Here is a 25,665-nt window from a genome sequence, read left to right as displayed (position 1 = left end):
TTATTTTTACATTTTATTTTGTGTACATGTTTGTTTAACAATCACTTAATTTCTAGGCCAGGTTCAGGTAACTGAAGAGCCTTTATAAGCAGTTTATACTGTCTAGAACCAAGGTATGCTGCAAATCCAGTCTGGAGCAAAATAGGAAATAACATCGTTCTAAAGATAGGCTTAGAAATTCTGATCCAGTAGGTTAAGATGTTTCCTTTCTCTGGTAGCAGGGCTGAGGCATACCTGTCAGAAAACATTGAGAAGAAAACATCTAAGAAAACATTCTAGTTTGCTAGAAAAAATTGTTGTGTCAAGTGGCAAACTGATGTACACCAATATATATATTAATCACAGAAATCTTAACTAGTTTACTCTAGGTAAAGAGTAAGGCAATGCTATTATTACTCCTAAGACTGGCCTTTGGGTTGGTTCTTTTGTTGTTGGTTTGTTGGTTTTTTCCCCCTTTCTCCAGTTTACTCCTGGAGGCTCACAGAGCATAGACTACTCGATAACAAAAGTTCATTGGAGAATAACAGTTATTTGGGAGTAGAAGGCATAAAGCTAGACATTTGCTGATGAAACTTTCCTGTGGTGGAAGTGCTTAAATTCTTAAGAACAATGTGTAAATAACACAGTTTTAATGCTAGAATGGTATTAGCAGCTTTCTAAGTTATAAATTAACCTAAACTGTAAGTTATGGTTAAGAACCTGAACTACACACCCAAGACTACAGTGTGAAATATTTCTAGAACTGTTTGCAAATTATTGCGAATAGCTGATAACTCAGAGGAAAGAAAACAGGTCTTAACTTTTCCAAATCAAAAGTTAACATTGCCTGAGAAAATGTTTTTGCTATTTTGAGTTGTACATTTTCTAAGTAATCATTTATATACTACTATAATTTTTCAATGATTATGAGAAACAAAGAATCCTACCTGGCAGCTAGGCCACCATTCACAGGTATAGCCAAGAAAACGGGGTACAGACCACCAAAAACAAGTCCCACCAATCCACTTCGTGTTATGGTGCAGGTTTCACAATTCAGATCACCTAGGAAATAAATTTGTTCTGGAAATGAAGGTCATAACAGTCCAACAAACATAACAAAAAATGCAAGTTCCCCTTAAATATAGAGTCTCAGTTTTCAGGCAGTAATACAGCAAATGCAATTCTGCAGGCATGTTAGAAGGTATAATTATGTGTACAGATAACCTAAAATAATTAGGAGTAGCTGATTAATAACCATCTTCAAAAAATGTCTTCCAAATTAGTATAATATCTTTTTTCCTCAGTAGTTTAATTCATTGGGCAACATGTTTCCTTGGATCAAAAGTTTTTCCACACTGATTATAGGAACTCAAGCAAAATACTCATACAATTTAAACAAATTTAGAACAGCTCTTAGCAGAAGAGAATTTAAATGGACTGTCTCCCTCCCCACCACCACTTATAGTAATACTTTTACTTCAGATCATTCATCAAAAACTTAACTCATGATGAACTATACTCAAAGCACTCAGCACACGGTAAACTGTCAAAAGGAAATCAAGTCTTCATATATTTATTAATTCCTGTCTGTATATTAGGTGCTTTGAAAGACTCACTATATAAAAGTCTTATTCCCTTAAAGGGAAATTTTTTTTTCCCATTAAGGAACTGTCTAAATTTTTTAAAAAAATTTGAGTTTCCAAATATTTTTATTTTAAACACCATAGGAAAGATGAGTTAGATAAAGGGAAATGTAACTGCTGTGTAGACACTTGTTTGGTATACCATGCTAATACAAATTGCCATTTTAAGAATTAATGCAGAGTACAAGTAGTATATACCAAAGGAAAGTTTGGTAGTAGTGAAATAGAATTTACCTGTATTCAATGGTAAACTTACAAAACTCTTGTAAGATACTTCTGTTGTCAAAAATGGGATCACTGCCATTGGTAAACCAGCAGCTATACGAGCCTGTGTCACATTTAGGACGCGCCGAAAAAGACTGTTTGCTATTAGGCCACAGAGAGCAGCATTAAGTCCAATATATGTTGATCCATATTCAAGTAGATTCCTGAATGGGTGAAAAAAAATAGTAATGTTTTCTTTGGCTTTGTTGTGTGTTAGGAACTCTTCAACAATTCTGGCATATGTTAGCAAACTTATCGGAACTTTAGGAATATTCTTACAGCTTCATAAAACCAAAACCTCATTATGTTATACATACAGATTTTTATTGGAAAGGCTTTTGAATTTGGTAACAATTATGGATATGGTGATAAATTTTGACTTTGCTAAATATACTTTGTGATTCTGCAAAGGATAATTCTAGGACAATTCTATATAAAACAGAGGAGTTTCTGAAGAGTCTGATTTGGATGTCTCTCCTCTGGGCTCCCACAATACCCAATACCTACCTCTCTAGCACAACACATTTTGAGACGTTCCCCACTATAAACAAGTTCAAGACAATGAGTACAAAGAAGTTCCTTTTGGTTTCAATGGCACCTGACACAAAGAAGGCATTTAAAGAGGTAGAGTTGTTTCCTTTCATTCTTCCACAAAGCATTAGAGTTAAGATTGAGGGGCTGGAATAGTAGTAATATTTAAGGGATACTCTGCACCAGGTACCTTATAACAACCCACTGACATAAGAGTAAAATGGTATTTTGAGATAGGAAGTGGTTTTTAAGCTAAGGTAAACACATCATGAGCATTCTTTAGTTTTGGAAAAAATAGCAAAAATTATTGCTAGATATTGAAAGTGCTTCAATTTCAACTCCTAAGACTACTGCTTAACTAGACTACCCTGCCTTGCCATCTACAACATAGGTGTCGACTTAAAATTTCTCACTACTCAGCCAGGTTAGCCACACAATATCCCCTCTGACTTCTATGGTTAACACTTATCTTAAGACTGTAGGAATTCCTAACATAGCTTCCTACACTGTATGAGGTTTTACTTTTCTTAACCTTTCACTGCAGGCATTATGTTGCTTGTCATTCAATCATGTTACTATAGGCAGTAGACTTGCTGCTGAAGGCACAACAGATTACCTTCTACCTTCACTGTTTTCAGTTTATTAAAAGATGAAAGTCATGTAAACTTGAGATATAACACAAGTCTATTAAAATTGTAATGGCAATAGGAGACAGGCAGTCTAGTACCTTACGTAAAATAATTTTTAAAGAGTGATAAGAGCCTAGAGAAGAACCTACCAAGTAATAGAAAATGTGAATGCGAAAGACTTATTTTTGTGGAAACTGGAAATTTGAACACTTCCTCTGAAATGAGTTATTTTATCTTTATAATAATCCTGAGCAATATACATCATCTCTATTTTGGTCAAAGGAATGAATGCTGAGAGGTAATTGGCCCACATATATTTTACGATTAATATTATAGTTCATATATTGATACATTACTGTAAAATATAATAAACAAGGAATGCAACTGAATTGGAATAGCAAAATTTGCTGTATCCCAACCATATTTTAATTTAGTATGGCTTTAAATTATAGTTTTTAGTTAACAATTCAGTAAGTACCAAGTTATCTAGCAGACCCTTTGCCAATTTTCAAAAAAGTGCCTATACAACTAGAAATACATGACATTATCAAAACACACAAAATAACTAGGTACATGAACTAAACATGTAAAATATAAAGCCAAATTTAACATTGAAATATATGGTATATGAAATTACTCCAAACCCATCCTATTTTATCTCAACTGCTACCACCCTACCATCACCACTTACCAGGATTACTATACATTTTTGTATTGATTTTCCTTTTGTTTCCCCTCAAATCTCTTTCTCAAAAAATACTGGAATGTACTTTAGAAATGTCAGCTGGATCACATCATTGCCTGCTTAAAACTCTTCCTGTCCTTCAACCTTATGCCCAATTCCCTTGTACTTCAGTAACACTGGTTCCTCAAATATGACAAACTGTTATCCTGTGGCCTAGGCATATGCCATTCCCTCTGAGATACTGTTCCTTCTTTCTCCCCAGGCTGACTCCTTTTTTATCCTTTTCTGCCTCATATTTTCAGTTTAAATTAACCAAAGAGGCATTCTTGCCTAGATCTAAAAAATATTTTGCGAAAGTGGACTATAGTTCACTCAGTGTCATAGATCAGTATGTTTCCTGCATAGCCTCTTTCTATTTAATAATATCTTAAAAGATCTTTTAACCACAGTGCTGTTCTCAGATTTTTCTAGCTGTGTGTGTTAAATGGCATTATTTAGGCTGCTATTATAATAATAGAAATGAAAACAATTGAAAAGCTATTTTGAAGTTTTGATATTTAGATGAGTCCACAAATACATGTTTAACTATCCTCTAAGCCAAATGCAAAAAAAAGAGAACCATCATATAATTAGATACGCTCAAAGACATGAATTCTAGCCTTGACTTCAAACTAAGTGGTTAATCTTGGTGGGCCTTGGTTTTCTCAAGGCACTGAAACCAAATAAATATCAGATAGTCAATAAAAATCTATTTGGTAAAAGATATCTTTAAGACAGGATCTTACCTTTCTGCTTCTGGAAGTTGATTGATTTTTCTGGTTATGATATCAAAAATTTGTTTTTCCTTGACAGTATGAACTGGCTCATGATTTTCCATCTTGAGTCTTACAAAATTAAAAATAACATTTTCGATAGTGTTTATCAGTAGAAAAAAGACAACAAAGGGGCTTATAAAAAGGCTTCTGAAGACCATTAATAATTTTAAAGGAATTCGCTATACATGGAATTCATAATCTGCCTACACACTATACCCTTCACCCACACACAAGAAAATCAATTCTAAATAAGACAAATCAAAACATGAAAAGCAGCAGATGAGCGTCTAGGAAATATAGAAGTATGTTTATAACCCTTAAAAATACTTAACTTGCAAATAGCACCAAAAGACATGAAACTAATACTAAACTAGTAACTCATTAAGAACTTGTGTTCGAGGCACCAGAAAAGCTAAGTTAGTGCAGAAATGTTTTTAACATAAGTGACACGGGTAATTAGTACCTAGAAATATGTAAATAAGTAGAAACAACCAGGAAAGGGCAAGCAATCCAAAAGGAAAATTGACATAAGTTTGAACAAGCACATCACTGAAAGGAAAGCCAAAGAACCAGTAAACGTGAAAATATACTTAACTTCATAATCAGGGAAGTAGAAATTAAAACCATAGTAATAACAGTATGTGTACCTACGTTAGCTAAAAACAAAACAAAATCTGACCATTTCAATTACTAGCAAGATTGTGGGGTAATTCGTGTTGCACGTGCAAGCCTAAACTATATCCAATTTGGATACAACCTCTCCAGAATGGAATTTGGCATTACATAGTAGGCAGAAGACACATACCCAACAATTTTGCTTCTAGGTATATACTACAGCAGAAGTCAGCAAGTTTTTTCCTCTACAAAACAAACAGTACTGTATTTCAGGCTTGGCAGGTCACATATGGTCTTTGTCTAATACTTTTTAAAAATAACTTTAAAAATGTAAAAATCATTCTTAGCTGGCTGACCATTAAGAAACTATCAGCTTCCTCTGGCCAACAAGCCAGTTTGTTGATCCATGCACTAGCTGGGGTGAATGCTAGGGTAAGGCAATGGTTTTTCCCTGAAGATTTAGCTTATTAAATAATACTTCAAGGTAGCAGAGTTAAGTAAAGCAGAAGTTCAGAGATAACAGCAAAGGACAGCATGATTTTATGAAATTAGATTTTCTTGGTTCACTATCACCCATTTGCTACAAGATTAATTTACAACAATGAGTAATTCAACAAATATGTGTTGGGTACCTGTTAAATATATTAGATCATTTGGAAAATGTTGAGGGCATTCAACATTTCATATATAATTCGAAATATATTTCAAATATATTTTGAATTCGTATACCGAGACTTAAATTAACCTAGTAAGTACAATGTGGACTTGGAAATTTAGGTATCCTGGACTCAAATTTTTTGAGGGCTTTGGTTACAACACAATGGACAATTCCTAGCCTACAGAAGCTTTGAACCGCTTTGCTTGTGTTGAGGTTGGGAGTGGGGGAGGGTGGAGAAATACACAATCAAATTCAGTACCTATAAAGTGTGCGGTTTGTATGTCTGAAATGAAAGAAATTACTGCCCCAGAAAGTCCGGCCTAATGCTATTATTAGTTTTCTTTACGTTCTATGCTCTGTATATGGATAAGGTTTTGAGTTCTGTGAACTACCCCATTTATGCCCTGTGGCTATTAAAAGTCATCCTTAATTTGGTAAACGTTCTGACCTCGAAATCCACAATAGGTCATTTTGTCCCTGTTGTTAACAGTAAACTCCTCTCAAAGACAACGTCACCTTTAAATTCTACAAATACTTTAGTATTTGAATTCGCTATCTCACGTCACTCAGAACAGCTCCGAAGTAGGCAATGAGAAAAAAGTCGGGCCTCTGAATATGAAGTTAGGCCCAAGCTACCCAGTAAACTGGCAGTAAACCAGGGGTTAAATTCAAGTGCAAGTTTTTAAAAATTTTTTTATTGGCTTTAAATATAAGGTCTCTTCATTCAAGGTGGAAAAATAAAGAGACGCTCGGTGCTGTAGGGCGGATTCTTCTCCCCTTCCAATCCAATCCTAGAATCTCTTTCCCGTGCTGTGTTTCAGATACCCAGGCACTTACTGCACTCTTTCCCCAGAAGGTCTGTGCCTTATGCTTTCCTCCCAGAAGTAGGTGCTTCCTCTAGGCTTCCTCAGCCACCAAAGCTCACTGCAATCTTCAGTCAACTTGTCTGGGTGCAGCCATCTTTGAGTGGCACGTGACTCGACCCAGAGGCGGTGCGTGGCCTTGGTCGCTGATTGGGCTCCCAGGACGTAGCTTACACGCGCAAGCCACTTCCTTGTGAGGGGCCTTCAGCCTGGGGAGGTGCTGGGCTAGTGATCTGCGAGACTTGGGTTAACGCGGAAAGTGTTCAACCTAACTCTGGTTCCCTGGGTACAGCTTGTAGACTGAAATTTCCAAGTGAAAGTCGACTTACCGAAAATGCCATTTTCACCGGAAACCTACCTTGGACACGTTAATTTCCTGGCTGATAGAGCCTGCCTGGAAGTGGATATAAGGTTTAGGAAAACAGCACAGCCCTTGGCATATAATGGGTACTAGGGATAAATGATGATGGAAAAATAAATAAAAAAATATTTTTAAAGTCAAATGAGGACACCCTTGCTGGTGTGGCTCGGTGGATTGAGTGCTGGTTTGCAAACCAAAGAGTCACCCTTTCAATTCCCAGGTAGGGTATCTGCAGACCAGGTCCCCAGTAGGGAGCATGCTAGAGACAATCACACATTAATGTTTCTCGCCCTCTCTTTCTCCCTTCTTCCTCTTCTCTCTAAAAATAAATAAAATCTTTAAAGTCAAAAAAGGAGATTCCTTTGCTCCATCGGTTTTCTTCCCTTTTCCCTCAGATCTTCGGCTCCCTGTGCCATGTTGCAATCTAATTTATTGTCCCACCTCAAGAGGAGAGGCTTGTTTTTCTGCCGATTTCCTGGAGCCTTGCCTAGCACTGCTTATAAAAAAAGCAGGTTTGGGTGAATGCGGCTAAGGAAAAACTGTTTATTTAGAGAGCCAGGAAGCCTGGTGGCTCCACCAGTTAGGACAATTGAGAATAAAAGTTTTTGACTAAGCCTCTGTAGATGTCTCAGTTCTCATCCTAGCAGCCTCTTTTTCATCTATAAAATAAGAAGGGAAATAACATTTTCATTGATTATTTTGTGAATATGTGACTGTCCAATAAAAGTGCTTACTGAAGTTGCTTTGAAAATAATTGAGCTTTATGAAAGAAGACGTGGTATTCCAGATGAGGGGGGAAAACTAAAGGTGAAGTGAGCAGGATGAGAAGAGCCCCCAAAACTCCTTGGCTGAGAAGGATTTATTGGATGTCAAACATTCTCTAGTCAATGAAGCAGAACATAAAAACAGGTCTTTAGCTTCCAGGTAGAAAGTCAGTGTAAGCTCCAATCAGACGGTTTAAAATGTAACTGCAGAGAAAGTTTGGGAAAACCAGCTTATTAAGATACTAACTATAATTGTATGTGTGAGAGAATACTTTGATTCCTAATGTTCTGTTTTATGCTTTGATTCCAATTTCATATTTAATGGTTTGAAGCTAATTTTGTATTAATGTTCATGTTATACAGAATCTGTAGCATGGCATTCTGGAAGCAATTTAGTACACTGAGATTTTGTTTTAAAAATCAATGGTCTTCACAAGACAAGATGAAATGTCTATTTCATCTAAGTTCTCAAATTTATTGGCTTAAATTGCTTAAATATTGCCTTAGTCTTTAAAATCTGTAGAATCTGTAGAGCTCACATCTCTCTTTTTTTGGTATCAGTTATTTTTGTCTTCTCTTTTTTTAGGTCGGCTCAATCTGACTGACGGTTTATCATTTTTTTTATCTCAAATAACCATTTTTTTATTTCACTGAGTTTTTTTCTGTTTTCAATATGATTGTTTTCAGCTCTGATCTATATTTTCTCCTTTCTTATTCTTACCTGGAATTTAAGTTGCTCTTCGTTTTTTAATTTTTTTAATTAGGAAACTGAGGTCATTGGGTGAGATCTCCCCCCAACCCCAGCATGGTTTTTAGTACTATGACTCCCCCTCCTATTCATAGTACTAACTTGTACTATGCTTTAGTATATCCCACTAATTTTGAAATGCTGTTTATTATTTTAATTCAGTCCAAAATACTTTCTGATTTCTCTTGCTCTTTTCTTTGACTTGTAGGTTATTTAAAACTGTGTTAATTTCCTAATAGTTCCAATTTTCCAGATGCCTTTCTATTATTGATTTATTATTAAATTTCATTGGGATCAGAGAATATATGTGTGCGATTTGAATCCTTTTAAATATATTGATATTTATAGCAGACTCTGGTACGTCTTGGTAAATGTTCCATGTGTGACTGAAAAGAATATATATGTTGCTGTTGTTGTACTGAGTGTTTTAAAACATCAATTAGATAGCATAAGTTGGTTGATAGCATTGTTTAAAACTTCCTTATCCTTTCTGAATTTCTATCAACTTCTATCACTTATTGAGAAAAAGTTAATGAAATCACCAACTATTATGGGAATTTCTGTATTTCTCCTTTCAGCTCTATGAACTCTTCATGTATTTTAAAGCTCCATTATTATATGAATAAACATTTAGGATAAATTGATTCCTGTATCATTATGAAATAACCTTCTTAATCCTTAGTAATATCTTTTGCATTGCAGTTTACTTATTACATGTTATTTAATATTAATGTTAATTATAATGTTAATATTAATATAGCCAGTCCAATAACTTTCTTTTGATTAGTGTTAATATGAGATAGCTTTTCCCATCCTTTTACTTTTAACCTACTTATGTCATTATATGTAGTGCAAGCTTCTATAGGCAGTATATAATTGAATTTTGTTTTTTATATACATTGACTATTTCTGGCTTTTAATGAAGGAGGTGTTTAGAACACATATTTAATACGATCTTTATATTCTGGGATTTAAATCTATCATCTTGCTATTTGTTCCATCTATTCTACATTCTGCTTTTCCTTTTTTTTTTTAGCACTATTTAGACTAATTGAATATTTATTACATTTTCTTTCTTCATTGGCTTATTAGCTATAATTGTGTTTTAAAAATATATTTTATTAATTATGCTATTACAGTTGTCCCATTTTTCCACCTTTATTCCCCTCTCCCCTGTACCCCACAACCCTCCAGGATTCCCCCCATCTTAGTTCATGTCCATGGGTCATAAATATAAGTTCTTTGGCTTCTCCATTTCCTGTACTGTTCTTAACCTCCCCCTGTCTATTTTGTACCTACCAGTTATCTTCTTATTCCCTGTTTTTACCCCCATTCTTCCTCCCTCTCCTTCCCACTGATAATCCTACAAATGATCTTCATATCTATGATTCTGCTCCTGTTCTAGTTGTTTGCTTAGTTTGTTTTTGTTTTAGGTTCAGTTGTTGATAGTTATGAGTTTGTTGTCATTATACTGTTCATAATTTTGATCTTATTTTTCTTAGATAAGTCCTTTTAACATTTCATATAATAAGGGCTTGGTGATGATGAACTCCTTTAAGTTGATCTTATCTGGTAGGCAGTTTATCCTTCCATTATAAATTATAGCTTTGCTGGATAGAGTAATCTTGGATGTAGGTCTTTGCCTTTTATGTCTTGGAATATTTCTTTTTGGCTTCTTCTTGCCTGCAAGGTCTTTTGTGAGAAATCAGCTGATAGTCTAATGGGCACTTCTTTGTAGGTAACTGTCTCCTTTTCTCTTGCTTCTTTTAAGGTTCTTTCCTTCTCTTTAATCTTGGGTAATTTAATTACGATGTATCTTAGTGTGTTCCTTTTTAGGTCCAACTTCTTTGAGACTCTCTGAGCTTCCTGGACTTTGTGGAAGTCTATTTTCTTTGCCAGATTGGGTAAATTCTCCTTCATTGTTTTTTCAAATAAGTTTTCCATTTCTTGCTCTTTCTCTTCTCCTTCTGGCACCCCTATGATTCAGATGTTGGAATGTTTAAAGTTGTTCCAGAGGTTCCTAAGCCTGTCCTCACTTTTTTGAATTCTTGTTTCTTCGTTCTGTTCCAGTTGAATGTTTATTTCTTCCTTCTGCTCCAAATCTTAGATTTGAGACCCAGTTTCCTTCCTGTCACTCTTGGTTCCCTGTGCATTTTTCTTTATTTCACTTTTCATAGCCTTCACTTTTTTCTCTGTTTTGGGACCATTCTCAACTATTTCTGTGAGCATCCTGATTGCCAATGTTTTGAACTCTGCATCTGATAGATTGGCTATCTCTTCATCACTTAGTTATTTTAGAGCTTTGATTCATTCTTTCATTAGGGCCAAAATATCTTGTCTCGGAGCAGCTGTTACATTGTAAGGGGCTGAGCCTTAGGTATTTGCTAGGGTGGGGCAACCCACTTTGCTCTGTTATGGTGCTATATGTGGGGGAGAGGTCCAAGAGGGAACAATGCCACTTGTTCAGCTCTCAGCCTGCTTTCAGTCATTTCCCCTGCTACCCACAAGCAATTTGAGCCCTTCTGGTGCTGATTCCTGGGTGGGTGTATTTTTGTATGTTCTTGGACCCTGTGGGCCTATCCTGTGAGGCTGGGAGTTTCTCCCATTGCCACAACCCCCACAGCCTTTTACAGCCAGAGGTTTGAGGCTTTCTTTCCCTGCACTGGAACCCTGGGTTGCATGGTGTGTCTTGCTCCCCATTTGTTCCTTCTGGCTTATCTGCACACAAATGTGGGACTGCCCACCACAGCCTTGCTTCAAGTCCTCTCCACCCCAGCTGCTCATCTCTGCCCTTCCTCCCAGTCTGGATGAATGTTTCTTTAACTTCCTGGCTGTTGGACTTCAATACAGTTCAATTTTCTGGCAGTTCTGTTTTTTGTTTTTTTAATTTGTTGTTGTCCTTCTTTTGGTTGTGCAAGGAGGCAATGTGTACCTACCTAGGCCTCCATCATGGCCAAAAGTCCCCTTGATTTTGTTAATGTAGTTTATTACATTGATTGATCTGCATATTGAATGATTTGTATTTCAAGTATAAATCCCACTTGGTCATAGTGTGTGATCCTTATAATGTGCTGTTGAATTCAGTTTGCTGGTATTTTGTTTAGGATTTTTATGTCAGTATCAATCAGGGATATTGGTATATTGCTTTCTTATGTCTTCATTTGGTTTTGGTATCAGGATAATGTTGATCTCATAGAATGAGTTGGGGAGTGCTCCCTCCTCTTCAATTCTTAAAAAAATTGAGGAGAACTGGTTTTGAGGAGAATGTTTCAAGTTTTTGGTACAATTCTCCAGTAAAGCCATCTGGTCCTGGGCTTTTTGGGGGGGAGCTTTTTTTTTTAATTAAATTTATTTTTTTTAATTGATTATGCTGTTACAGTTGTTCTATTCCCCCCTTCATTCCCCTCCACCCTGCCCCCCCATCCCCACCATTACCCCCCTTTAGTTTATGTCCATGTGTCTCAAGTCCTTTAGGTTCTATATTTCCCATGCTATTCTTGCCCCCCCCATCTATTTTCTATCTACTGTCTATGCTACTTATTTTCTGTACCTTCTCCCCCCATCTCCTCCTCCCACTCCCCTGTTGCTAACCCTCCTTGAGATCTTCATTTCTATGTTTCCACTCCTGATCTAGCTGTTCTTTTAGTTTGCTTTCGTTTTAGGTGTGGTTGTTAATAACTGTGAGCTTGTTGTTCTTTCACTGTTCATGTTTCTTTAACTTCTTTTTCTTAGATAAGCCCCTTTAACATTTCATATAATAAGGGCTTGGTGATGATGAACTCCTTGAATTTGATCTTATCTGAGAAGCACCTTATCTGTCCTTCCATTCTAAATGAAAGTTTTGCTGGATAGAGCAATCTTGGTTGTAGGTCTTTAGATTTCATGACTTGGAATATTTCTTTCCAGCCCCTTCTTGCCTGTAAGGTCTCTTTTGAGAAATCTGCTGACAGTCTGATGGGGACTCCTTTGTAGGTGATTGTCCCCTTAGCTCTTGCTGCTTCTAGGATTCTCTCCTTCATTTTAATTTTGGCTAATGTAATTATGATATGCCTTGGTGTGTTTCTTCTTGAGTCCAACTTTTTTGGTACTCTCTGAGCTTCTTGGATTTCTTGGAAGTCTATTTCCTTTGCCAGATTGGGGAAATTTTCTTTTATTATTTGTTCAAATAATTTTTCCACTGGTGGTTGTGTCTTTCCCCCTTCTGGTACCCCTATAATTCGGATATTGGAGCGTTTAAAGATGTCCTGGAGGTTCCTAAGACTCTCCTCATTTCTTTGAATTCTTGCTCCTTGACTCTTTTCTGTTTGGCCATTATTCTCTTTCTTCTGGTCCACTCCATTGATTTGAGTCCCAGTTTCCTTTTCATCTCTATGGGTTTCCTGTGGAATTCCATTCATTTCCCTTAGTTTAGCCTTCATATGTTTCTCTAATTTGTGGCTATAGTCAACCAGATCTGTGAGGATCCTGATGACCAGTGTTTTAAACTGTGTGTCTGAGAGTTTTGCTATTTCTTCGTCACTTAGAATTATCTCTGGGGCTTTGAGGTCTTCCTGTGACATTTTTGGTCTGTTCTGGCCCTTTAAATGTGAGAAGCAGCGCCTTGGACTCCCAGGTCGCTGGGTTGTGAGGCTGTATGTGGGGGCGTGGTCAGAGCGGGGGGGGGGAATGGCGGCTGGTCCAACCGCCCACTCCCTCGCCCATCCGCTTGCCCGCAGACAGGCAACCGCAGTCAACACGCAGCACCGCCTCCCCACCGTCTCCTCAGCAGACGCTCACCCGGTGGGTCGCTCCGTCGCTCACTAGGTCCAACCCTGGGCCTGGAACCCGTGCATCTGGATTCGCACGTCTGGACTCCGCGCCTGGGTCCGTCCGACCGGAGCCCTCCCGTGCAACTCCTCACGAGACGCCGGTTTCGCCCCTTACCGGTCGGGCTGAAGAATTTGTTGTTAACGTACTTCCGAAAAGTTCAATTTTCCGTGTTCTGGTTGTGTTCTCTGGTGCTACTATTTAGTCGTCCCTAAACTTGGTTGTGTGAGAAGGCACGGCACATCCACCTATACCTCCATCTTGGCGGAAGTCAGGCGGGGGGGAGCTTTTTAATTACAGCTTCAATCTCCTTACTAGTTATAGGTCTGTTCAAATTTATTTCTTCATGATTCAGTCTTGATGGGTTACATGTTTTTGGAATTTGTCCATTTCTTCCAAGTTATCTAATTTTTTGGCATATAATTGTTCATTATAGTTTCTTATAATCCTTTATATATCTATGACATCAGTTGTAAACTCCCTCCTTTCAGTTCTAATTTTATCTGAGTCTTCTTTCTTATTTTCTTAGCTGAGGACTTGTCAATTTTGTAAATCTGTTCAAAAAACTAGATAAGGGTTCCATTGATTTTTTTCTATTATTTTCTATTCTCTATTTAAGTTATTTCTACTATAATCTTTATTATGTTTTTCTGCCTAACTGAGGGTTCAGTTTGTTCTTCTTTTTCTAGTTCCTTGAGGTGTAGGTTTAGGTTTTTGATTTGAGATCTTTTAAAATATGTTTACCACTATAAACTTCCCTCGTTACTGCTTTCACTGTATCCATGATTTTTGATATTGGTGTTTTATTTTTGTTTGTCTCCAGATATTTTCTAAATTCCCTTATGATTTTTTGACCTATTGGTTGTTTAAGAGTGCATTGTTTCCTTGATATTGGTCTTGGCAATGACTTTTTAGTTATGATACACAAAGCCAAGGCAACAAAAACAAAAATAAACAAGTGTGACTACATCAAACTAAAAAGTCTTTCCAGGGAGACACTAACTTGGAGCAGGCTGGAGGGCAAAGATCAGGGGGGTCTGCAGAGTTGCCTGGTCTCCTGGTCTCCAGGTAAGATTGCAGTCAGCTCCTAGATGCCTGCTATATCAGAAACCTGATCAGGCAGTATCTTTTAAAATATGAAAATAGACACCTTTTCGAGACTGGGGAGATGAGGGTTTCTTCCTGCCTTAAAGGTATAGCTGGTTTAAGAACTGCTTCTTTATTTGCTTAGAGTCCCATGGGACTAGTGAATGGAAGCTCATTGGTTATCAGAGCCAGGTCTGGGGACCTGCCCCTTGCGTAGCCATACAGAGGCTGTTGTACAGATGTGTATATTAACTCCTTCCTGGGAGATACTGTTGACCTGGGGCGGCTTGAGGAGAGAGAAGGTAGGGAGATGTCTGCCGGTTTCCCTAGTCTCCAGGAAGAATTGCAGTTCACTCCTAAAAGGGCTGAATTAGAATTCTGACCCTCAGGCAGCATTTTTTTAGAAGTGTGCAAATAGACCTCATTCAGGGAAAACTGGGAGATGGGCGTTTTTTGTCTGCCACCTCTGCAGTAGCCTTGTGGGTCTCATGGACAGCAATCTATTGGCTTTCAGAGCTAGGTGTTTTGGATGCCCTTCCCTCAGGTAGAAGTCTTGAATGTTGGGGCACCAGGTGGTTGGGTCCAAACATTTCCCTTCTCAGGAGGAAGCTGAGATTTTTTAAATTCCCTCCTGATTGTATGTTGCTCTGTTGGGGTGGGGTTTATGGTCAGAGCTGTTTCAATTCTTTCCTTACCCATTTGGTGAATTTTCTCATTTGCCTGATCTGTAGGTGTCACTCAGCTAGTTTCTGTATTTCTTTCAGAGGGAATTGCTCTCTATGTAGCTGTAGATTCAGTGTGTCTTTGGACAGTGAGTTTAGGAGCATCCTATGTCACCACCTTGGACTAGAAGTCCTTGCATCTATGGTTTTGTAGTTTTTGTGACATTTGGAAAAATTTCAACCATTAATATTTCCAAAAAATTTTTCTGCTCATCCCTCTTTAGATGCTTCATTTACAGATATAGAGGTATGTAAGGTTACTATGTTAATTTTTTATCAGTTTTATTTTGAAGTTTATAGTGCTGTTTTTGCAAGTTCACCCATCTTTTCTTTTGCTATGCCTAATCATGAGGTGACTTTAGGGGGATTAACTACTTTAGTGAAGATTCAATTAGTGTCTATTAACATTACTATGACTGTCTTTGTAGGGACAGACTGATGAAAGTAGTGTTATATATTTTTGGAAGAATTTTTTTTAATGAGCATCAGGAAGGTGAGTGAACAAATTCTATTGAATTCAGCCATATCTGTAGAATACTGTTTCTTGATTGTATCTCTACCTACACTTGGAGATTCAACTACTGAATAGTTTACACAAGAGAACACAATTGTACAAAAGCAGGGAGAAAAATCAATACAGTACAGTATCATACAATACATTGCTATCTGTGCAATGCGATGCAATAGAATACAAAGCTCAGGGGAAATCACATGGTTAAGGCAGTTGGAGGAAGTGGAGGAAAAAAGGCAAAAAAGAAAGGACGTTTTCTTAGTAGGGACAACATCTTAGTAATTGTTACATACCCACTAGGGAAAACAATGTAAAGCCATGTATCAAGCACCTCCTATATGCCTGGAGGTGCTCAATAAATCTTTATAACTTCACTGTAAAGCAGTTATTAGTCTGTTTCCATAGGAAAGAGTAAAAAAGGTTAGGTAACTTGACAAATGTGTGGTGTACAATGTCTTTCATACACTAGGTCTTGAATCAATATCAGCTGAATAAATGAACACATATTTAGCCAAATGAAATATGTTGTGAATTGTCTTTGTTGTGCTTCTTTATAATCTTTCCTGAGAAAATGCTAAACTCAACTAGAAGCTAGGGAAAGGACTGTGTGTATGTAGTAATAACAAGGGTAGCAACACATATAGACTTCTCATTTGATTTACATATATTAACTAATCCTGACTTAATACAATCTTTATTCTTCATTTTACAGATGAGGGAACTGAGGTACAGAGAGGTGAAATAACGTGTTAAATCATCCTGTTGGTGATTAGTGAAGCCATGATTTTAACCTTGATAGTGGAGCTCCAGGCTGTACTTGACACCTCTGGACTATCTTGCCTCAGGTACCTTGCTACATTTCTCCACTCTGGTTCACACTTATTTTTGTCTTTGGGCTCAGATCCTGATCAAGGTTTCCCTAATTTCCCCTTTCAGATCTATTAAAGTCACATAGGCAAAGAATTCCCAGGTTTTACTATTGTAGAAAAGGCAAATTGAAATCATGGAATGAGGTACTAATCTCTTCATCTTTCTTATGGCAGGGGAGATATATGTAAGTCAACCTTGCTGTATTTCCCAGATTACCACCTAAGCATATGAAAAAATAAAACTTTTGGAGCGTAATAAAAGATTTATAGAGCTTCTACAAATCAAATGGTCCAAAGACATGAGTAGAAAATCTACAAAGGAAGAGGCCATTATCTTTATTTAAAAATCAACTTTAGCTAGAATTTTTGTTTCAAGATTGTAAAACTTTAAAAAAGACTGATGAAGCTGAAGTTGGAGAAGGTTAGTAAGAATGTGAGGAGGTGGGGGACAGTGAAAAGGTAGTGGGATTGATGGATTACAGGATCCGTTGAGGCTAATGTAATGCTCAAGTTGTGGTATGAACTTGAGGGACAGGATACAGTGATAAGAAAGTCAGATTTTAAAACTGAGAATTTGGAGCATCTGGATTTATTGATAATGACAAGGTCTAGAGCAACACAGTACACATAAAAATATAATGTGAGTTATGTAAATAATTTTAAATTTCCTAGTAGACACATTAAAAAAAGAAACAAATAAAATTAATTTGCTGGTAATGTGTTTTATTTAGTTTAATATAAATAACAGAGTAATGTTTCAACAACTAATCAATAGATTAGTTATTTGTGATTTTTACATTCTCTTTTACACAGTAAGTCTCCAAAACTTGATGTGTAGTTTACACCTGCAACACATTTCAAATGCTAGTATTATATCAGACAGATGGGTCTAAAGTATGACCATGGGAATAAGTGTGGGGGCAACTTTCCTCACAAGTCCCCCTGTGTGCCACAGATGAGAGTAAACATGACTGAGACATGATCTGCTTGGGGAGGAAGGGTGGCCATTTTCCCAGAGGAAAAAGGCCTGGAGCCCCTTCCTCCAAAGACTTTTATTGGGTTGTAATACACAGGAATACAAAGCGGCAAGGATCAAACAGTAGATAGTCTGAGTCAGAGTCTGTCATTCCTGCTTGAACCCTTAACATATGAATGAAAGCACTCTTAGCAGAGCAGATTTCACAGGTTTACCAGGAAGTCTTTGTGATGCCAGATTTTTCCTCCCCTGGACATGCTCTAGGAAGGCAAGGAGCTATACCTCTCCCCAACAGGTATTCAGGCTTAAGGGGATTAGAGCCAGGAAGTGCTTCTCCCAGAAGATGTGGGGACTCCGGCTATCTCAAAGCAGGGTGGAGGGGGAGTCCATTGCTCTTTTTTGCAGCCCCCCCAAGTCCTTCCATGATGGCCTCCCGAGTGATCGTGTCTGGCCTAGGTTGCCCCTCTCTGAGGGGTCATACCCCCCATTGACTTCCAACCATCATTTGGGGGGGGAGGGCAGGGAGGAAACTGAGGCAGCATTTGCTACCAGATACAAGCTTTGTCTCCTGTGGCTCTTATTCCAGAGGTCACTGACTCCTCCTTAGCCACAGTGGGTAGAGTTACAATTCCTAGAACCAGGCAGAGTGGTCCACAACACATAAGTGGTAAGGTAGACAGACCAGGGTGTTGGAAAGGTCACCTATGTGAATACTGGAGTCAAGTATGTACTCCCACTAAAAAGAATGTGTTGGACCTAGATGTCATGAGCTGAAAAGATCTCTAAGACATACAGTCAAGTGAATTTCAGCATAGTATGTATGGATAATACAATTTATTTTAAAATATGTAAGTTACAAAGGAGTACTGCAAGGAAAGGGGCATGTTACCTTGAGAGTGGCTACCTCTGGAGAACGGAGTAGAAACAGGACAGAGTGGGAGAGGAGGGGGACTTTTCAAGTCTTGTTCCATTTACCAAATATATACACAGGGTGAGGCAAAAGTAGGTTTGCAGTTGTTCACATGGAAAATAATACAATAATCAATAAATAACAATACAAGTATTCTCTGTGTTTTCCATTATTCACAACTGTGAACCTACTTTTGCCCTGCCCTGCATGTATACTTCTGGATTGTTTGAATATCTCAATAGGAAAATATTCATGCACTCATACTAATTTTTTAAGAATTAAAATATGAATGTCATTGGTTTAATTTTCTGTTTGTCTTGATTCGCCCTGCCCCTCCTTAACCACCAACTCCCTGCTTCCCCCTTTCCTTAGAGTTTCAAGTATCACAAATTATTCTGAGAATACAAAGCTGGATGACTAACCAGCCTTTTTTTTTTCATTAGCAAAAAAGTACATGTGTTTCAGTTTGTTGTATATGGTGCCATAAGTACCTTATCAAGACTTCCATTTCTTCTTTGGGTTGCTTGGAGCCTCAGATGACCAAATATTTAATCTTACTATATGCTTAAGACAAGGAGAAAGGGATGTGGGATTCCATTCTGTTTTTCTTTTCATCAGACAGTGTTCATTCTTGAACTAAGATAAATGCTCTAGCAGATATAAAGAAGCAGGCTGTGATGTTTTTCTTTAAACTTTAAGCTTGCTAAGGCCAGGGACTGAATCTTTGTACCCCTGGTGCCTATGTGAATGCATAGCAAATAGGCACTCAATATATATTCTTTAAACAGCATAGTGAAAATAATTTGTTAACAACTGTAAGTTAGTATGTTTACTGAACCAGAGATTAGGGCAATGGGCTGTATGCTATTTCTGTATTTTGCTTTCTTATGAACTTTCAACTTCTTGAAAATTTAAGTCAAATGTTACTTTTTCCCTATACCTTTCCCTTTTGCCCAAGTAGTGACTGGCTTCAGTTTTCCCACAGAATTATGTGTATAGCTCTCAAACCCTCTCATGCTATGTGTTCCATTTTTAGTTTGAGTTCCTTCTGGATAAGGACCATATTTTATTACATGTAACGCAGTGCCTGAGCTGTAGCAGGTGCTCAATAAATGTCTGATGAATGAATGGATGTATAAATGTATAGATCAGAACTTGAGGCCTCAAACCTATTTCCACATACACCAAGGAAGAAAGACAAAACTTGCACTTATTTATTGAATTACTGAATATTTACTGAGAATCTGTATATACTAGGCAAAAAGAAAAGAAACAAATTGTCCAGAGTTACTTTGAACTCTTTCAGCAATACCTGAGTCCTCACCATAAAAAATCCATTCATTCTTTGGTTAATCTTCATGTACAGTTTTCTCTAATGTACTTTCAAATATTGCATAATGTTGTATACCATTATACATTCCAAGGGCCGCCTGAAAGGCTAGAGGAATTAGCATTCCTTTTACCTCTGTTTGAAAAAGCATCACCCAGTAAAGTAGAACTCTTCCTTTTGGTGGCAGTGGAACAGTATGATACCTAAAAAGAAAAAAAAGAGTTAAACACTCTTCCTGGATGCATATTCTATAAAAAATTTGTTGATTTCTTCTAAACTCATCACTTCCATTCAAGGTCTTTCCTGTAGCTAGCAAAGAAGGTTAAAAGTTAGCTATTTGGAATACCAGACTGCTATATTTTGATGAAAAGTGTCACTCAAAGCTAAAAGATAAGGAGAGTTTACTAATTTTTTTTGAAGGAAGGAACACACAGAAAGAAGAGAAGGAACACAGACAGACTTACTTCACTGCCAGACGTCCATTTTTAGAAAAAGCCAAAGCGCTGGGATACAAAACACCACACGCTATGCTAACCAGTGTACTTCTCAGAGCACAGCTTTCCTGAGTTATATTACCTGGAAAACAAAAGTAAACTTGGTCTCCCTTTCAAACTCAGGGTAAACATGAAGAAAGACTTGTGCCCTCAAAGAGTAGTTATCTGCACTGTCTTCAACCATAGTGAAGCAGTAGGAAGAATATCAGAAATTCAGTCTACGGTATACAATAGACTAAATGTACCACATCTGAAAATGCTTTTATTATACTTTACATAAGGCAAGTTATCTCTTACATGTGTGGTTGCTGCAGAAGCAACTTCATAATAAAGACTATCAAACTGGCAGACCAGACAGCTGGAGTCTAGGTTAACAGTTTTTACTCTCTAGACGTCATGCATGTGCTAGGTGCTGGGCACCCTCAGGCCAGTCTACCAGGAAAGACATTAGACAATATTTAAGTAAATAATTTTAACTGTTCACAATGCTTTGAAGGTAAGAATACAGCCTGTGTCTAGAAACCCTGGGGTAATCAGAGGTTTCCTTGAGGAAGAGATATTTAAGCAGGGGCCTGATGAACAGGGGTCAGAGGTTTCAACATTTACTAGTTGTGCAACTTAAGGTAAGGGGAAGAGGCAGAAAGTAACATTAGAACCCATAATATCCCAAATACTATGTTAGGCATTTAACATACAGTATCTTAATTCTCACAATCCTGTGAGGTAAGCACTTAGTCCTAGTGATAATACAACTGAGCCTCAGGTTAAATGACTTGCCCAATGTCACAAAACTTAAATGGTAGGAGGTAGGATTTGAAATCCTGTGTGTAGTAGCCAAAGCCTACTTTTTGCTTTTTTTAAACAAGATTTATTTTTGGAGAGAGGAAAAGGAAGGGAGAAAGAAAACGAGGGAAACATTAATGTGTGGTTGCCTCTCACACACCCCCTACTGGGTACCTGGCCCACAACCCAGGCATGTGCCCTGACTGGGAATCGAACTGGCAACCCTTTGGTTCTCAGGCCTGTGCTCAATCCACTGAGCCACACCAGCCAGGGCCAAAGCCTGCTTTTTTTTCCCAATATATTATACTGCTTCTTAGATGTGAGCACATCTGTTTTCATTGCTTGTCTATAAAAAAAGGCACTACTACTCAACTGTTGAGGGGATAAAGTAGGACAGTATAGGAAAAGGTACTTTGTAAGTGGTAAAGCAATATACAAATGTAAGGGATTATTAGCAGCAGTAGCAAGAGTATATGTTAATGAATAATTTTACTTAGACAAACACATTATACTTTAATGAATTTAAACTTACCTGAATACAAAGCATCCGTGACAAGGAGCTTATAAGCAACTACAGTAGACAAAAATGGAAGTGCAGTCAATGATGCGTATGTCTTCAAAGCATCCTGGTTAACCCTGAAGCAGTGTCTAAAAATGAAGTTTGCCAGCAGTCCAGAAAAACTAGCTGTTGTTCCAATCATCATTGTCCCATATATATTTAAAGCCCTAATAGAAAAATAATTAAGTTTGACATAATATTTTCCTAATGGACATACCTTCCTAGGTAGTCATACTGTCCTAGGTAGTACATATTTTCTCAACATCAAATATTTCTTGAGCACTTACTATGTAAAAGTATTTTCTACATGCTATGTATAGGACAGTGACTAAAGCAAAAAAAACAAAACAAAACCCATTTTTCATGAAACTTGCATTCTAATCAGAGGATACAATTCTCTTTCTGAGAATATTTAGAGTGGTTCTAAAATGGAGCTCTTTTAAAGAGAAAATAAATTTTGGCCACAAATAAGTATAAATATGTTCCTATATGGACAAATTTTATGAGCTATCTAAAATCTAAGACTGCTCTTGCTATTAAAAGAATCTGCTTAAGGTCATTTGAAAAATGCTGTTTATATTTGGTTAGGCCTTCTAGAAATAACTGTTTCTTAATTAGTAAAGATAGGTTTAAAATAATTTGAGGATTTCTAAAACTTCATCCAAAGAAATTTTCTAGATCTAGATTTACTTATTCTGACTCATACCTACATCCAGAAATGTGTAAGGTCTAAGGCAACATTTTTATTCTTGAGCTCTAATAATTTAAAAGTCAAAATGGTAATGTGAAATAACATGTGTATCATGGAATCTGTACTCCTGTTTGTTAACTCAGCACTGTTGCTAAGGTAATCATATCTAAACTGAATTTAATTACAATTGATCAGTAATTAAATATAGCTTCCCCAAACTGTACTTTCCTAATTTTAATTTAAAAATGTTTATTGCACTAATAACATTTCAACAACAATTTTGGACATTTTTAGACAAATTATCACAGTCCTAATATTCCAACAAACCACTATTTTTCACCTGTCCGTGCATCTTTCCAGTTTTTTTTTTTTTAAATAAGTTTTCTTCACAATCAACTCAATGAAGTTAGTAGGATCTCATATATTCAGAACCAATGGTAATATAGAAAATATGTAAATAAAGTTCATTGATTTTTAGTCCGGATGTGTCTCTTACTTTTCTTTTCTGAGATACTCAAATTTTTTTTCTATCATTTCGATGACCATTGATCTTGTGAGGTTTGCATCTCCTAGAGAAAGACTGTGCTGACCATGTGTGTGTGTTGCCATCTTGATGTCCTGAAAAACACAAAATTCGAGAACCATAATAGCTAATGAAATCTTATACTCTACAGATTCAGATTAAAAATCATTTAAACCCTAGTAATGTGTCAGGCGTTGTCATCTGCTTTTACCTACTTTTTAATGATTCAATCAACATTTAGTGAGTTCTTACTATATGCTAGACAATGGCTTTTTGATTCACATAATTTTGAAAAATTGGTAGGATAGTGATCGTCTCCACTTTTACAGATGAGAAAAATAAGGTTCAGAAAGGTTGAGTTGCCCTAAGACTTAGTATAGAAAGATAACTTACTGAAATACTTTTGTTTTCCTTATAGTTTTCCCCAAATGTAGCCAGGCCCTTTGCAGTGCTCCTGGCTTTCAGAGCTAGAAGAAAACAGTTGCTACTTGTTAACCACTATCTCTCTCCTGTCTCATGAAAGCCTGAGCTCATTTCCATGATAATGCTGAGTTTCCTGGAGAGGCAGGAGAGAGCAGCAATCTACTTGGACAATAGTGAGAGAGGACATCAGAAAGAGGGACACTGTTCCAGGCTAAGAAGAGACAGTGGATCATGGATGACTACAGATTATATGTTACATATCCAGCTCCCGGGGTGCGAAAACAGGGCCTTTACTGGGAATTGCTGTGCAGAAATACCAGTGAGCCAGGACCCACAGTACTGGGCTCTAGGGTTGGACAGGTCCTGTGTCCCAAGTGTGAAGTATGAATAAATGGCTGTCAATGAAAAGGGACCATGATGACTGGCCTGTAGTATCTTAACAGGAACTCATGGTAAAACAAAAAACAACAATAAAAGCCAGATCCTCAGCTTCCTTTCTGAATGTTGTGCTCTGGGAAAGACTCTCCAATGTACATGAAAATTCTTTAAAACAACTGTTAAATCTTTTGCCACATTAGCACGATGAGATTCCAGATTAGCCAATGAACAGCTTTTAAAAAATCTATGGCCCTTCACAATTTATACCAATCTCCACTTTAATGACATTATATTTAGTCAAGGGCATAGACTGAATCTCATATTTCAGGAGTCCCAGGCAACAGAATTAGAGTGGATTAAGCATAATGAACACAGAAGATAATTAATTGGTGATTGTCAATTATGTACTGTGCACAAGAATTACACTGGGAGTTTCTTTGAAAAGCTTCTCTCCAGCTCCCTCCTAAGACATATGGATTCACTAGGAGTGAAGCCTAGAAATCTGCATTTTAGCACCAGTGATTCTTCTGAGGCTGGTAGTCAACAGACACGTTAAACATCACTGTAATATTCATTTGCTGAATAAGTGATATGTAGCAACCCTAACCCTAAGAAAAGGCAAATTAATCGCTGAAGATGGGATCCTCTAAACTCTTCTATGCTATTACACAATAATAACGGGCCAGTTTCTTTCCCTGTATCACCACAAACTGTACTCAAAGTAGTTCCATCTTTTTCTTTAGAATATCTGGGGAGGACAGGGAAAAAAATACAAATTACAATTTCTTAGACACTAGATTTAATATTTTTTCTCTCACTGACTTCTAAATGGAAAATGGAAGAGACAGTAGTATCTGAGGGAGGTTCTATAATCTAGTGTTCTCTGAAGGCTGATGTCAGTAACAGAACCAAGAGACTTGGGTAAACTTGTATTTTGCTTTTACTCAATTCACTGAAGTCCTTTACTAACCCCACAAAGAAAACTTTCAGGCAATGACTTCTACAGTCTTAGTATATGGACAACAAAGACACCCAAGGTTATGATCCCATAATATTCAAACAGGACAGCAGATATTAGAGTGCCTATTCTTTGGAAGGCAGCAGTGTTAAAGCAGAGAAATAGATGGATAACTTTCTGATAGACTTTTAACAAGTACTGAAATGTAGAAACTTGGCTGTAACCAACATTTTATCTAAAGATCAGTCCAAGACTACTCAATATATCGGAAAGAGTGAATTTATGTAGGTTTATACCTTGCCAAGTATCTTACAGTTTTGTAGTGCTTTTATGTGTACTATTTCACCTGACTTCACATTTTATACCACGTTCATTCACCATTTGACATTCGTCAAGAGGGAGTTATATCCTCAGGAATTCACAACTCAGCCAGGAATCAGGGGAAAAAAGGCAGGAAATCTGAACGCATAAAGCATGTGCCATAAAAACAAAACAAAACAAAACAAAACAAAACAAAACGCCAAACTTAACCTAGCTAGGGGAAGTGTGGGAAGGTTTCCCGGAGGAAGTAACTTAAACGAATACCTGAAAGAAGTGAATTTGGCGGAGACTGGGGTGGGAAAAGGTGCAGGAAGGTATTTCAAGTTGAAAGTAAGGTCGGTGCAAAGGCCCTGAGGCAAGAGAAAACAAGCGGCAAGCAACCTAGACTTTAGGTCTCCTACTTTGTCTCCGTTCCTTTCCATCGCAACTGATGGAGCGACCCGTAGGTCTTCGGAGCTGTTCTCCTTAGGTTTTCAAATTCTTTTTACTTGCATCATTTCAGAACGGCCTGCCAACACACTAGGGCTGCAGAAATCACCGTCCAAACCACCGCAGATTTCCGCCTACCTCGGGCGCTTCCCCAGCTCCCAGTGGCACCACACCTTTATCTCCCGAGTCAGCCCCGGCCCCGCGCCGGAGCGCCGCCATCTTGGGGGCTCACGTGACCAGCACGTGGGCGGGGACCCAGAACGCGCGGGGTGGGCGGCGTGGCCGGCTCACGCCTCTCTCCTGCGGTCCGGGCCCGCCCCAACCCAGTCAAAAGCCGCGCC

The 25,665-nt window shown here is 37.7% G+C and overlaps 2 protein-coding genes across 6 annotated transcripts; both read right to left on the bottom strand.

The window, feature by feature from the left end:
• TMEM126A (transmembrane protein 126A) lies at positions 1–6,813 on the bottom strand. Its single transcript, XM_037167645.2, has 5 exons — positions 6,657–6,813; positions 4,517–4,615; positions 1,857–2,050; positions 927–1,041; positions 1–234 (listed from the first exon to the last, which is right to left on the bottom strand). The coding sequence occupies exons 2-5, from the start codon at positions 4,606–4,608 to the stop codon at positions 42–44; spliced, it is 594 nt and encodes a 197-aa protein (XP_037023540.1). The 5' UTR covers positions 4,609–4,615; positions 6,657–6,813; the 3' UTR covers positions 1–41.
• A 12,814-nt stretch (positions 6,814–19,627) lies between these two features.
• TMEM126B (transmembrane protein 126B) lies at positions 19,628–25,574 on the bottom strand. Of its 5 annotated transcripts, none has more exons than XM_037167646.2 (5): positions 25,463–25,574; positions 22,789–22,910; positions 21,575–21,768; positions 20,230–20,341; positions 19,628–19,968 (listed from the first exon to the last, which is right to left on the bottom strand). In XM_037167646.2, exons 1-5 carry the CDS (start codon positions 25,541–25,543, stop codon positions 19,785–19,787), a joined length of 693 nt encoding a protein of 230 aa, XP_037023541.1. In that variant the 5' UTR covers positions 25,544–25,574; the 3' UTR covers positions 19,628–19,784. The 5 variants fall into 5 exon arrangements, with proteins under 5 accessions (XP_037023541.1, XP_037023545.1, XP_037023544.1 ...); XM_037167650.2 differs by having other exon boundaries at positions 25,498–25,569; XM_037167649.2 differs by lacking the exon at positions 25,463–25,574 and adding an exon at positions 25,277–25,456.
• Positions 25,575–25,665: the final 91 nt, after the last annotated feature.

Source organism: Artibeus jamaicensis, unplaced genomic scaffold (assembly GCF_021234435.1).
Source record: "Artibeus jamaicensis isolate MK-2021 breed Jamaican fruit bat unplaced genomic scaffold, CSHL_Jam_final contig_64, whole genome shotgun sequence".
In the NCBI taxonomy this organism is placed as follows: Eukaryota; Metazoa; Chordata; class Mammalia; order Chiroptera; family Phyllostomidae; genus Artibeus; species Artibeus jamaicensis.
The sequence above is the reverse complement of the archived record's forward strand: the minus strand, read 5'-3'. Positions and strand labels throughout refer to the sequence as shown.